Source organism: Suncus etruscus, chromosome 18, assembly GCF_024139225.1.
Source record: "Suncus etruscus isolate mSunEtr1 chromosome 18, mSunEtr1.pri.cur, whole genome shotgun sequence".
Classification (NCBI taxonomy): domain Eukaryota; kingdom Metazoa; phylum Chordata; class Mammalia; order Eulipotyphla; family Soricidae; genus Suncus; species Suncus etruscus.
Window position 1 is genome coordinate 40,737,107 of NC_064865.1, and position 15,510 is coordinate 40,752,616.

Below are 15,510 nucleotides of genomic sequence, written 5' to 3' on the forward strand. Positions count from 1 at the left end.
TTGAAAACTGATGGAAGGCACCTTAAGAAATATGACTTCAGACACTTGACTCATGAAGCATCTATTGATCTGCTTCCTGAAATGAGTGATTGCTCAGAAGGTTCCATAACTTGGGAATCTTAACAGTTCTTACACATTAGCCTTTACTGGTTGATTAGAGGAGATTTCCCCAGCATTAATTTGGTAATTTGTTATTTATAGCCCAGAGGAACTACTTCTGAGATTTCATGAGAAGATTTGATACTTGCAAGGAACTATGCTCAAAATTAAATTTTTAGATCTCAGAAAATTCTCTATCTGACCAGGTTTGGTAATATAATGTAGAAAATATAGCTGTAAGATCTTAAAAGTGTTACTTCAAAATATGTTATTTTATTCCCTTTTCTACATTGAAGTAATATTATCTAAAAAAATCTATCTTGATTTAAGATTGATACTAAGGGCTGGAGAGATAGCATGGGGGCAAGGCATTTGCCTTACATGCAGAAGGATAGTAGTTCAAATCCCGGCATCCCATATGGTCCTCCGAGCCTGCCAGGAGGGATTTCTAAGTGTAGAGCCAGGAGTAACCCCTGAACACTGCCAGATGTGACCCAAAAACAAACAAACAAAAAAAGATTGATACTAAACTTTCTAGACAAATTATGGAGGATATGTTTGATTATTGACAGTAATTGATATATTCTTTTCAGGACACACCAGGCAGGTTTAGATATTACTCCTGGTCCTGTATTTAAGATTAACTCCTGGTAGGTTTGGGGACCAGATGGGATGCCGGTGATTGAATCTGATTGTTCCTGTGCAAATCAAATGTTCTACCCATTGTACCATCTCTCCAGCCACAGATTACTGTTTTGAGAAAATATTTGAGAAAAATGTTGAGATATGTGAGAAATTTGAGAAATATTTTGAGAGATATTTGAAATTTGAAAAATATTTGAGAAAATTAATTTGATTCTTTTTCAAGTCTGGGTAACACATTAATAATACATATTTATTTAAAGGCTTAATTTTCGAATCTATGCTTTTTGAGATCCATGCAATCCCAGATTGTCTTAAAGGAGGGGAAAGAACATTTTGGCTTATATGTGGTATTAGAAATAGCAATTACCTATAGATTAAACAGAATGCACTAAAATTTTAGACTGAGATGATCCCAAAGATCATCTTATTTTTAACCCAGAAGGTCTCGCCTGTTGAACTAGCGGGACAGCCAAAGCTAGCATCTGGTTTTCCTCTTAATGTAGGACTTTTTCCATTGGACCATGATGTGCTTCCTGAGAATTGGTTCAATCTTAAAAATTTAGTATCACTGTGCTTTGGAATTTATAAGCATTTGCCCCAGGTTTCCTGACTTTTATAGATCTGAGTGCATAGTATGTTGGCATAAGATCAAAAACATGTGGCAGGCACAAACTCTTTTTGGGGTTTTGTCCCTAGATAAACCATACAGGCGCCATGTAATGATGAAGGCCTGACACCCACTCACCCACAAGATAGATTTTATTAACAATAAAACAACCAACTGGATTGCAGCCAACACTGCAGTACTGGCACCAGCTTACATCTATTAGCCTGTCTAGACAAATCCTAGCATGCAGGTACTTGGATGAGCAAAATAAGAATGGATTTCTAAAGGAGGAGGAGATTCCAGTCCATTATAGTACAATATATTTCTTAAAATAGTAAAAATTTCTGAACATTCAAAACACGCATTACAATCTCTAATAAAGTATTTGAGAAAATAAAAGGGGTCCCCTGTTGTTTCATGCCCATTCCTTTGCTGAGCCATATACTGTTTGTATTGCAAATGCAAAATTATATCAAGAAGAATCAGTTTTGTGGTTGCTTCAGCTAGAAGGGAGGGGAAATAGAACAACAGTAAATAGAACAGAAGAAAACCTTAAATGCAAGTGTTGCCTACATATTTATATTTGATGCCAGTTGATGAAAATAAATAGCATTTTTTCAGGCCCAGTTCTAAATGTATTTTTTGTTTTGTTTTGTTTTGGGGCCACACCCAGTGATGCTCAGGAATTACTTCTGGCTCTACGCTCAGAAATCACTCCTTGCTTGGGGGACCATATGGGATGCCGGGGGATCAAACCATGGTCCTTCCTAGGCTAGCGCTCACAAGGCAGACACCTTATGGCTCACACCACCGCTCCAACCCCCACCAGTTCTAAATGTATGTTGAAGATGTTAGGTGTTAGAGATGGCCCTCTGATTTGACCCCATGCTTCTGAGTATTTTATGGCATTCTCTTGAGCAACTAATGCTTAACTTTGAGTAGGAAGTTATCTTTGGTAATGGCTTATTACACTATGTTTAACCCGAGTCAAGATAAAAATTTGTACTACCATCACATAAAAGTAAGGCAATTATTGTTAGACAGAGGGAATAGGAAAGATTAACTAGTGATTTTTAACCAGGGGGAATTTCTTTTTCTTTCAATGACATATGACAATGTGAGACACATGAGATACATGAGACATTTGGGGGTATCACTGCACAGATGCATATGAGTGGATTATGTGTTGGCACACTTATATAGTACTGGCAACTACTGGGTAAAGGTCAGGGAATCTGTTAAACATCTATTAATACACTGGACAGTACCCCTCTCCCAGCCAATCAAAGAATGATGCCGAGGAAGAACTCTGGATAAAGGAACAGACTTTACACTGTAATACTATTGGCAAAGAAATCACGATATGCACCTCTGTTTTCCATTTGCCACAGTTAGGATAATGAGCATAGTCTTTATCATAATATTATGAGGAGTCATAATAATAATATCTATGCAAAACACTGATTTCTTCTAAAGGGAAGGTCACTATAAAGCCAAAGCTCAGTTATTATTTCTGCACTATTATGAGATCATGAATTTGTGTTTTCAGAACTGTACTCCTCCCTTTAAAAAAATAATTCCTCCAGGAGAAGAAAACAAACGAGAAATGATCTCATCATGATTACACCTGCCACACCAAAAAAACAGACAGAGTTCAGAGAAACAAAATTCTTTCCCTCCAGCAATGAAGTAAGCTGTGTCTGTAATTAAGAGCTTAATAAGGGAGGCAGGAGGTTTGGTGCAGATGCTGCTGGCTATGAGACACAGAATTACCTTGGCAGGTTTCAAACAAGAACAATTGAAATGCAATGCTCTCTCTCTCTCTCTCTCTCTCTCTCTCTCTCTGCTTAATGTTCTTAAGTATCCTATACAAGTTGAGATTTCAAAATGAAATCTTCATTTCTAAAAGTATCCCTTTCTTCAAGGAAAAAGAAAAGGACAACTTTATGATTTACAAGTAAATGTTATTGGTGACATTGATAAATGTGTCTGAATTCACTTCAAAAAACCTTTTAGAAAGTTTCCTACCACAGGTTACAACAATGCCTCTAATAAATTGACCTCTAGACCTGTTTGTTCTACAGACTATCAAGTATGACCATAGTGTTCTTGACCTTTCCAAGATGGTGCCAAATAAGGTTTGACTTTGCTATATACCCATACAAATTATATAGACTTTAAATAGAAGATAAAAGATAGGCATCGGGCCTGGAGAGATAGCACAGTGGTGTTTGCCTTGCAAGCAGCCGATCCAGGACCAAAGGTGATTGGTTCGAATCCCGGTGTCCCATATGGTCCCCCGTGCCTGCCAGGAGCTATTTCTGAGCAGACAGCCAGGAGTTACCCCTGAGCACCATAGAGTGTGGCCCAAAAAAAACAAAACAAAACAAACAAACAAACAAACAAAAAAAAAGATAGGCATCAAGTATATATGTCTTGCTAATGGTCTACATTGCTTGAATTTAAGATTTTGAAGATGAAAGTCTGATGCAGTCAATGAAGATGCTTTTTGTTTTTTCATTTCCTTTTTTGAGGGGTGGGAGGCTTGGGTCACACACCAGTTGGTGCTCAGGGATTACTCTTGGCTCTGTGCTCCGATCACTCCTGGCAGGCTTGGACGAGATGCCAGAAATCGAATCCAGGTGGGCCATGTGCAAGGCAAACACCTTACCTGCTGTTCTATCACTCCAGCCTCAATGAACATGTTTTCTAAGTGGCAAAATGGTCTTTAAAAGGAAACTAAGTATAGGGCAAAGACACATATACGTGTATATATATATATATATATATATATATATATATATATATATATATATATATGCATATATATCCCATCTAAGGTTGTGATGATCACACTAATCCTAAAAAATGCTGAAATATTAGTGGCTATTAGGGAGGTTCTATCCCAGAAGAACACTCATGGGGAAGAAGATTTCAAAATTTTGTTTTCCTCATGATGCTATGTTAGGACTTCAATATTTCTGACTCGCCAGCTCATTTTCTACCAAATTCTAAATCTTAGCACAACTAATTAGTAACTCACCCCACTGCCCCCCAAAACTCTCACTGACATATTAATGACTTCTGTTAGATATTAAGGACTAAACTGCAAGAAGCCTAGAGTATTTAGAAGTTCACTTTGGGGGGCCGGCGAGATAGCATGGAGGTAGGGCACTTGCTTTCGATGCAGAGGGACGGTGGTTTGAATCCCGGCATCTCATTATGGTCCCCTGAGCCTGCCAGGAGAGATTTCTGAGCATAGAACCAGGAGTAACCCCTGAGCGCTGCCGGGTGTGACCCCCCAACTCCCCCCCAAAAAACAAAGTTCCCTTTGGTGCCTTCCCAGTACATTAACTTTGAGTGTTGTGATAAGTGAAGTCTGGAGGAGAGACTGGGCATTGGTTTGGGCTCATTCTTTTAGTAGGGGGCAGAGTCTAAAGAGAACCCCAGATGAACTTTAGGCTTAGAACAGCTACAATGGAAATAAAATGCTGAATTGAGGGCCACTGATTAGCATAAATAAATAAGATTAATTAATTAATTCATAATTGTTAAGTGAACACATAGGGCTTTCACATAAATAAAATTTAAAAAGCCATTATTGCTATATCAGACTGTTAAAACATGTACTGTTTTAGTCAATAGAGAGTAGATCCGGTTAAAACATTAACCTTGTAAGGTGTCCAGTTGCTGAAACTTTCTAGAGTTTCACAAATGATATTTCTCCAACACATGTATACACACATAAAGAGTAGAGAAAGGAGTTAGTTATATATCAACATAGTAAGAGAAACTATAATTAGTTTATGGCAAAAAAGAAACTATGTCTTAGTTATATTAAAAGAGAACTATAAAGCATTTTTCATTCATTTCTCTTGATTGCAAATCTGTGTTCCTCTTAGGTATAAATATCAACATCCTACCTAAGAAACATCTTGGGGAAATATAACTGTTGCCTTGATATATTAGAAGTAACAGGAAGAATAAGAAGTAATGGGTAGGGATAACAGGAAGAATTCTCTTGCAAGATTTGCAGACAGAAGATCATTCCCTTTGATTTACTTGTTGAGTTACCTACTTAATTACTATTTAATACCATTAATAAAGAAGTAAAGGATTAGTTCTTTTTAAAGAATAGACTGGGATTTCCTATTCAGGGTAAGGTCCAGGCAAATGCATTTGAAAATACTTCACTGGCAATTTTATCATCTTTATACTCAGTCACTTCTCTCTCATGCAAGTCTTGTGTACACCATCGGAAGTACTATAACCTGGGGTGTTTATTCCATCTTCCTCAAAGAATTTGATTAGATACACCTAGATTGCAACATAAACTAAATATCAACATCTACCAAAACTCTTTCCAGTGGTGGGTGGAAAAGGTCATTCCCTCCGCCTTCCCAGTACATTTATCTTGAAAAGCAGATTCCTAAGGGAGATCGCCTTCTACAAGCAAGCTATAATGTTCTCCAGACTTTGAGAGTCCTCATTACCTAGTAAGAATTACCACAGAGACATGACTGGAATGTTCAAAGTAAATAAGATGAGGAGGGGGATGTTGTTGACCAAGAATAAATAGGTTTTGTTTTGTTTTGTTTTGGTCTCTTTTCTAAGGCTGTACTCTTTGCAATCATCCATTGCCTAGGAAACCAAGAGCTAGTCTTTGGCATTTTAAGTTGGAAATATAATATTTCTTCCCAGTGGCCCTGTTTTGTTTATTTTGGCATAGAGACTGGGTAATTAAGTCTATATGTTACTGCAGAGTAATGCCATAGTCTCAGTGACTGGCATTGTAAACCAATTTGTCTGGGTTTCTTTCTAATCCTAAAATAATCTAAAATAGGTAACCAAGACTTCCATGTCACTCTAATAGATTCCCTGTAGAATAAAAGGTATAATTTATATGGCATTTCATCTGTACCCCGTGAACTCACTACCTTTGCATTTTTACTTTTTTTTTTTTTTTTTAATTGGCAACTTTCTCTTTTTCTCAACTTTCGTCTCTGGTTTAAACAATACTAATAAATATTCATCTTAACTTTTTCTGTATATAGTACTTTTTTAAATTATATATTTGCTTGAATCATCTAGAAACTAGCATTTAAATAAACTTTTGATGTTATGAAAATTGCTGATTATAAAAATTTGCATCTTTAAATTGTCTGATTAGGGGGCCGGAGAGATAGCATGGAGGTAAGGCGTTTGCCTTTCATGCAGGAGGTAATCGGTTCGAATCCGGCGTCCCATATGGTCCCCCGTGCCTGCCAGGAGCAATTTCTGAGCCTGGAGCCAGGAATAACCCCTGAGCACTGCCAGGTGTGACCCAAAAACCACAAAAAAAAAAAAAAAAAAAATTGTCTGATTAGAAAAGATTATTTTTCCCATTTAAAAATGAAGAAACAGAGGAAGCTACTTATAAGAAAATAAAAAGAAAGCTGGAGAAGTAATAGAAATGAATTTGAAACAAAGCCCAATCCTTTACAACCTGCTAACAGCATTAAAACTCTTTTTAGTAGCTCCTTGTGTGTATATTTTATGTATCTTAAGATTCGGTTCAATATCTGTTCAGTATTTATTCAAAGTAAGGTCCTGAAGTAACATAAATAATATTAAGATTAAAATTAATAACAACCCAGATGCCCAACAATAGATGAGTGGCTAAAGAAACCGTGGTACGTATACACAATGGAATATTATGCAGCCGTCAGGAGAGATAAAGTCATGGAATTTTCTTATACATGTATATACATGGAATCTATTATGCTGAATGTAATAAATCACAGGGATAGAGGTAGACACAGAATAGTCTCACTTATCTATGAGCTTTAAGAAAAAATAAAAGACATTATTGTAGTAATGCCCAGAGACAATGGAGATGAGTGCTGGAAGGACCAGTTCATAATATGAAACTCACTACAAAGAGTGATGAGTGCAATTAGAGAAATAACTACTTTGAGAACTATCATAACAATGTCAGTGAATGAGGGAAGTAGAAAGCCTGTCTCTAATACAAGTGGGGGTGAGGTGGGGGAGATGGAGCATTGGTAATGGGAATGTTGCGCTGGTGAAATTCACTGTGACTGAAACCCAACTACAATCATGTTTGTAATCACGGTGTTTAAATAAGAATATTATTTTAGGGGCCGGGCGGTGGCGCTGGAGGTAAGGTGCCTGCCTTGCCTGCGCTAGCCTAGGACGAACCGAGGTTCGATCCCCCGGCGTCCCATATGGTCCCCCAAGAAGCCAGGAGCAACTTCTGAGCGCATAGCCAGGAGTAACCCCTGAGCGTCACAGGGTGTGGCCCAAAAACCAAAAATAAAAAAATAAAAAAAAATATTATTTTAAAAAAGATTCAGTTCAATATCTGTTCAGTATTTATTCAAAGGTCCTGAGGTAACATAAATAATAATAACATTAATTTTAATAATAAAGATATCAAACCATTAATATATTAGTATACATGCACAGAAGTATGTTGGTAGATCCCTATGTTTGGGACTTGAATTCCCATGGGCCTACACGAGTTAATACTCAGGAGAAACTCAACACTATCTACCCCTTTAACCTAGTAACTGGGTTTTTGACATAATTCTGTCACTGTCTTGAGCCCACACTATCGTTTTATTATCTATTGGATTTCTACTATACAAAAAAAGTTGGATTGATTAGTATCATCTTATTTTATCTTGGGAGCCACTGTAAATACTTGGTATTCATTTATTATCCTTTTAGCCTCAGTAGAATTAATAAATTATTATCTTTAATTTTATTATCTTTAATTAATTAATTATCCTTAATTAAGCCTTACTTAATGTTTGAATGAAAAGCTGTGAGACCATGAAGACACAAAAAAAGAAAGGAATTTATAAGGGGTTTAAAAATAGAAAGGAAGATTTTTGTTATTGTTTATTTTTAGAAGTCTGGGAGGGTAGAGAGGAAGTCATCAATAAATTCTGAGAAGTGGGCTTATGCTGGTGAATATTCCTGCAAGAATGGATAAGAAAATAGAGACTCAGTCTAATTTGTCCAAAGTTACAGAGCATCAAGCCTTAAAATACCAAAATGTCTTTCTCCATAGCTTCCATTCTATCTTGTTTCTGCTACCAGGCATTTAGGACCAAGTCCCTGCCCCTTCAAAGTCTTAACAGATTGAGGATCATACTGTTTATTCTAAGAGAAGGCTAGCAATCTGCTTCAATAAACAGATAAGAAATGGGTCTTCTGAATTGAACAAAGGCTACTTACAGAAAACTACACAGCCTCCATGGTTAACATGTGTGTAGTTATGTGAGTTGCAGGCTTATATAATTTAGATAGCACCTTAATTAAAAGAGATTAATAAGCAAAGTGAGGTAGTGGTAACAGAGAAGGGCAGAAGTGAAAAAAAAAATCTATTTTAAAGACTGTAAGACAGACAAGGAGCCAAAGGTCTAGGCTTTGGATTGATTTATAGAGTAGACTTGACCTATGGAAAGTGAAAGGCTAACCTAGTCATGTGGCACAAAGAGAATGGGACAAATAAATGGGAGTGTCAAGGGACCAAGATTTCCCATAGCAGGGTAATGATAGAGATAGAACAGTGGGTAATGTGCTTGCCTTGCACTCTTTTTGACCTGGGTTGGATTCTCAGCATCCTATATGTTCCCTTGAGAACTTCGAGGGGGTAACTCCTGAGTGAAGAGCCAGGAGTAAGTAACCCCTGAACATAGCTGGGTGTGACCTAAAAAAAGCAAAAACAATTAAAAAAAAACCCACACACATAAAAAATTCCCACAGCAGAATCGAAAAAGAGATGAAAGATAGGGATCATGCCTCACAAATGTCAAGTTTGTGTGCTAGGTTGGAGTACAGTCATGCAAAGGTCTGGTAGTAGATAAACAAAGGATGTTTGAATGAAAAGCTATGAGATCATGAAGACACAAAAAAGGGAATGAATTTACAAGGGGTTTAAAAAATAGAAAGGAAGCGTTTTATTATTATTATTTTTTTAGAAGTCTGGGAGGGCAGGCAGGAAGTCACCAATAAATTCTGAGAAGTGGGCTGATGCTCGTGAACATTCCTGCAAGGATAGATGCTAAAGGAATCCTTGGTATGTTCTACTTGTGTGTGCAACTTGCTAAATTTGGTATTATCAAAGCACTGTAGTTCTATAAAGTCCTTCATCGCTACGTAAGGAAGACATTTAGCTCTGGCATTGGGTTTGCTCAATAAGACAATCAATTCATAAGCAAATAAGTTAATGTCTTTGGGTGCTTTTATTTAAATTCATAGCTTGCAAAGCTCTCAATTTGGAATGATCACACTAAATCATTTTGAAAAGAATAAAAACTAAAAACGTCAAAGTAAAGAATTAGATTATTTTATAAGTCATAACTGATCATATTGGCTACAGGCAATACTTTTCTCTCCAAACTACTTTATTCAACCAGAGCATAGAATCTGAAGTTTTCTTTCTTTTCTGATACCTTAGTTTATGTTTTACCTCTCTTCCTCTTTTTTACTTGATAGACATGAGACATACATTATATTCATCTTGGGTAAACAGCAGACTACTTTGGCATTTGTCTCCACTGGGGAAAAGATCACATGTCAATTTATCTTCTTAGCAATTTTCAAATTTACAACAATATTATTGACTATGGTCCCTGTATTCTATCTCCATAACTTAATTGTAGAAGTGAAAGTTTGTGTCTCTTCATCTACTTCACCTTCACCCAGGTGAAGTTCTCTTCCTCTGTCTTGTTATTTTTCTTCAACCCAAACATGTATAAGTGTGTCAACTAGTGGGCTAGGTAATAGAGTTGTAGCATAGGTACCTAAGTTCAGAAATTGGGCAATGCCACCCAAGCTGCTCAGCTGTTAGAGAGATAATATGTGTGAGGAACACCCACCAGGCTTGTGCCTGCCAAAGTGAACTGGTTCTCAAACCTTTATTTCTGCATAGTTGAACAGGAACTTTTTGGTTACCCTCTTGGCAATAAAGAAGCAATATGCTACTTCTAGAATCTCAGGAGAGGAGAGTTTATTCACTGAAAAAATTAAAGTCATTAAGTAAACCATATCCTCAATCTCAAGACATGCTCTGTATAATCAGATAAAAAAATAATCCTCTGAATGTTAAATAACCATACTATTTTTTTTACTCTTTTAATATTAACTGGAATTCTTCCTGTCGAAAAATTTTTTTTTGCTATTTCTGTGCCACACTTAGTTATTCCCAGACTTACTTCTGCCTCTGTGCTCTTATTTACTTTTGACAGGCTCATGGGACCCTATAGAGTGCCAGGGACTGAACATGGGTCAGCTACAAACAAGGCAAGTATCTGGCTTGCTGTACTGAATCCATTCTTTTTTTTATTATTCATATTTTATTTTATTTTTTATTTAAAAGCCATGATTACACACATGAATCCTTTCTAACAGAACTAAGTACTGACAAGAGTGACATGTAATGCTTTAATGAAGGGAGAAAAAAAAAAAAGAGAAAGCAAACAAAAATAGACTAAATATTGCTAACCAAAATGGTTTATTCAAAGTAATAGCTTACATTCCACAGTTCTCAAGATTATTAGAAGTAAATAAATACCTAGCGGGTGGACCTGAATCTGTATATAACGAGTACTTAGGGAGTGATGGTTTGGTTCTTTTCTACTTTTGATCCTCAAGTAGCCAAACCAGATAATCTAGTTAGAAAAGGGTTTATGATATCTGAATTATAATTCTCTCAGTGAACAGTTTAGGTTTAACTGTCTAAGTTTATGGCAATAACATGATGTCTTCTGACTTCAGAGTTTTGCAATAGAATATCATCTGGGTTTACTACTTAAAAGTTTCAAATGACACAAATGACTGTTAAGATACACTCATTATTACGATATAGAGCTACTATCTTTGAACCTTCAAACTTCTTGGATAAAAGACTTTTACTGCATGGAAAAGAGAGCACTAGTGATTTGTACCTGCTAGATCTTGAGCTTGAGCTCCAGAACTGCAAGGCCCCTGTGTATTGCCCTGAATTCTTAGAGAACTATTTGGGAGAACCTTCCTAAAAACTTACCCTATAATTCCATCCCATTTTAGAAAAAGACATGTCAGATTTGTATTAAATGGAATGGAACTATAAATGTAAAATATAAATACTTTTTTTAAAGGGTTGAAAATCTCCTGAGAAAAATAGATATACTAAGGTCATTCATGGGGGTCCAATTGGTTCTTGAAATCCTTCAGAGTGTCTTGAGTCACAAATGCTGGAACCAGACTTAGTTCAAATACCAACTCCATTACTTTGAAAGGCTGTTTGGCTTTGTATAAATTACTTAGTATCTTTGCTCTATAATTTCCACATTTGAAATAACAACCACCTCATAGAGTTTGGGGAAAGCGAAACACGTCAATCCCGTATCGTTCCAGTAAGTCTTCAAATAGATTGCAGTCTCTCTACTATAAGATACAGATCTGTCATTTGTTCAGGAGGAAAATCAATATTTTTGTCCGTGGTGGTGTCTACCTGCTAACAAAAGTCATGCTGGCATACCATTGGGCAGGGGATTCAAAACCAATGAGGCTCAGAAAAAAGGGCAGCTTTTCTCCATGAGTGCCAACCAACAGTTACATTGCCAGTAGCCATAATGCTTTCTTTCCATTCAAGTAAAACTTAATCTGATGAGATCACTGAATAAAAAGTGAATTTACCAGAGGTTCCCAAACTCATTTGATCTATAGCCTCCTTTTGAGAGAGAGAGAGAGAGAGAGAGAGAGAGAGAGAGAGAGAGAGAGAGAGAAAGAGAGAAAGCACTCATCAACCCTCTAAAAAAAAAAAAACAGAAAGTGGTCCCCAATTATAGAAGAGGTGAGACAATCTCCCTGAATCAGTTCAACACTCTTGAAAGGTGGATTCTCCCTCCTGACTTTTCTAGACTCCAGTACTCAACATTAATTCTAGACATTTATACTTTCTAGTAATAAATGCATAAAATACTTTCCCCCTCTTTTCCCTAACAGGCTTTAAGAAAAAAAAATTATAAGAAAAGTTCTTAAGTAATAAAACAACAACACAAAGGCAACGAAGAAGTGAGGCAAAAACAATCACTGCAGGCTAAGCAATATTTAATCTTATTACTATTCTAAATAAAGAAACTGGAAATACTGGACCAACCTCTGCAAGAAAGAGAACCTTTCTGCCAAGTTAGAAGGATTTGCTTCTAACTACATCCTAAAATTAATATTAAGACCCTTCAGGATTATCTATTCTTCTGGTCTTTATTATTTTTGAGGAGTCATTTTTGAGGAGTACATGATAACTGATGTCTGTGTCTTCAAACAACTGTAACCTTTTCAAAGGAGCACTATAACTCTTGCATTATACATTATAACCAAGACTTTCGACATTTAGATTTAGAACTTCTGACCAAGATTAATGACTTTGAACAAAAGATCTATCACTGAGGCTACCCAGTGGCTTTTAGCCAGAACTGAATATTTATAGTGTCTTACTGAGTATTCACATTAAAGAATAACCCAGAGGCTAGACATTTTGGAGAGAAAAGTAGCATTCAGTTAACCCAAGCTTAAAGACTCTCAGATCCAAAGCATTGCCACCTTGCTAAAAAGTCACTTTTGTTTAAAAGCAGGAGACATATTCTTTTGTGTGTGTGTGTGTGGTTTTTGGGTCACACCCGGCAGTGCTCAGAGGTTATTCTGGCTCCAGGCTCAGAAATTGCTCCTGGCAGGCACGGGGGACCATATGGGACGCTGGGATTCGAACCGATGACCTGCATGAAAGGCAAACGCCTTACCTCCCTGCTATCTCTCCGGCCCCAGATATATTCATTTTTAAAATACTCAGCATCCAAGGAAATTCGCTTCAACTCTTTGCAATCTGCTTTATTTATTTATTTACTTATTTATTTATTTTTTAAACAGTGTCCCAGGAATTGGCTTGCCTGGTTAGAGGGAGGTAACATAAACAACAAAGAACATGCTAAACAAACGATAATACTTTTGCCTAGAATAAACACACAGATGATGGTGCATGAGGAAAAAAATGTATGATGACATTCTGTAAACTCGCCAGAGTCCCTTCAAACTCCAATGAAAGTGACTTTCAAGAAGTGGCAAAAACCCATTTGTTTTTCATCCAACATCCTTTAAAGATGTCAAAAGCCTCCCTGTCAGCAATAACAACAGTATCTTTGATTTCAGTGTCTCCAGCCAAAGGACATATGGCAAACTGCTTCCCAGAGTGAGTTTGGGAGACCCGCGTTGCTTTCTTATTCAAGTTGGCCAGGACTCTGGCAGCTTTGGGGGACTGAGCCAGCCACGCTTTCTCCACTTCAGGTTAGACAAGCCTGCGGGTCTATGCAGTCACAGGGGAGCAACCTAAGATTTAAATTCACCCCCAAATTTCTAGTAGCGAGGACCCAAGAAGTTTATGAGCTGAGATCCAGAGTGGGACCCAGCTAGGTAGCCTTTGGGGCACAGAAGCAAGCACTGCAGTAGCCAGATCTCAGTGGCACAAACACACACACACATGCACACAAAATACAGACATATACACACAGGCACACATGATCAAAGGTCCTCCCCTACCTTGTACTTCATCTCGGCAGCGGTAAATGAGTCTTTTCCTACGCTAGCTGGATTGCAAGAAGCACCTCCATGGATTGCAGTGCAGAACAGAAGTGAGAGAGAGGCCGGGCGGCCCGGGCCTGGATTTCCACTGCCGCAGCTCCCGGAGTTCCAGCACAGCCTGGAGGGGAGGATTCTGAGCCGGCTGTTTGGATCAGGGAAGGAAGATCACGGGCCAATTTACATACCGGCCCGTGATTGGCTGAGCGGCCAATCAAGCAGGTAATGCGGGGCCCCGCCCACTGCCCCCAGCTTCAGAAAATTGAACAAACATGTAATGTGATCATTTCTTTTTACATGATCAGAAAGGGGGTGAAAACTCCTAACAAAGGGGAGCAGGGAGACAAAAAAAAAAAAAAAAAAAAAAAACCGGCCCAGAAACTCACTCACTTTCTCCACCCAAAGCAAATGGAAGAGGAGAGAAATTCTTTGAAAGGGTAAAAAAATTATTTTATTATTTTATTATTTATTATTTTTATTTTTTATATAAATCTCCATTTAAGCACCATAATCACAAGTATGTTTGTAGTTGGGTTCAGTCCTAAAGTGAATACCACCACCTCCCCCCTCTTTTCACCAGAAAGGGTAAAAAATTCTAAATGCTAAAGAGAACGAATTCACCAGGCCACTGACGTGCTTCCCGTGACCTAGCAACTCCTTCATAAACCCATTTCATTTCAAAGTCATTCACCTCGCAATCATGAAAGGAACTTGGAGAAACAAAAGGTTTTCTGTCTCCAGGCTCCCTTTTTTTTTTTTTTTTTTTTAACTAACTGCTCCTGCTGATAGCTCTCTTTTTCTCTCTTCTCTCTCTTTCCCCCACCCCTCTCCTTTTTGTATGGCTGTTTGCTTTTATTTTTTTTTTTCTCCTCCCCTTCTTTCTTTTCAGTGTTCAAAGTACTTGCAAGGCCGGTCTGCCGGGAACCAGAACACAATTCTCCCTCAGTGAAAACTCCAAATACACAGAGCACCAGGGTTTCCCTGTGAGCTCCCACCAAGGCCTCAGAGTGCAGAGTTAGCTACATACAGTGGCCTGCTTGCAATTTTGCAAGGATATATAGGTTGCCTTATGACTTCTCAAATAGGGTTGATTAATGCAAAGTTCTACATAGCAACCTTGTCTACTGGAGAGCATTAATCGCTTTTTTATTTTCATCTTCAAGCAGTGGAATTTTTTTCTCTTCTGATTCTTCTCTCTCTCTCTCTCTCTCTCTCTCTCTCTCTCTCTCTCTCTCTCTCTCTCTCTCTCTCTCTCTCTCTCAAGATGACCCATTAACCTACCAACACTTAATATCCAAGGGAACAAAACATAGATCCTATTTGATGAATCTGGTTAAAAAGGCCAGTTAGTTTCTGCTCAATGGCCCAGACCATTAGGTTAGGCTTCATGATGTCAAAGGAGAGAGAAAGAAATTATATAGTATAGAGGACTGAATTGGCAACTCTTCTGAAAGATAAAGTAGGGAAGAGAAAAATTTCTTTACAGTGGATCTCAGAACTGAGACTTGATGAATGAAGACAAAAACTGTCCC

The 15,510-nt window shown here is 37.6% G+C and overlaps 1 protein-coding gene across 1 annotated transcript in view; it reads right to left on the reverse strand.

Annotated features, from left to right (window-relative positions):
• The window catches only part of NEDD9 (neural precursor cell expressed, developmentally down-regulated 9), a 51,685-nt gene extending 37,593 nt beyond the window's left edge, over positions 1-14,092 (reverse strand). The window contains exon 1 of the mRNA XM_049765244.1: positions 13,940-14,092. Within this exon, the coding sequence (XP_049621201.1) occupies positions 13,940-13,951 (12 nt within the window). The 5' untranslated portion in view covers positions 13,952-14,092. The remainder of the gene's footprint in view (positions 1-13,939) is intronic.
• Positions 14,093-15,510: the final 1,418 nt, after the last annotated feature.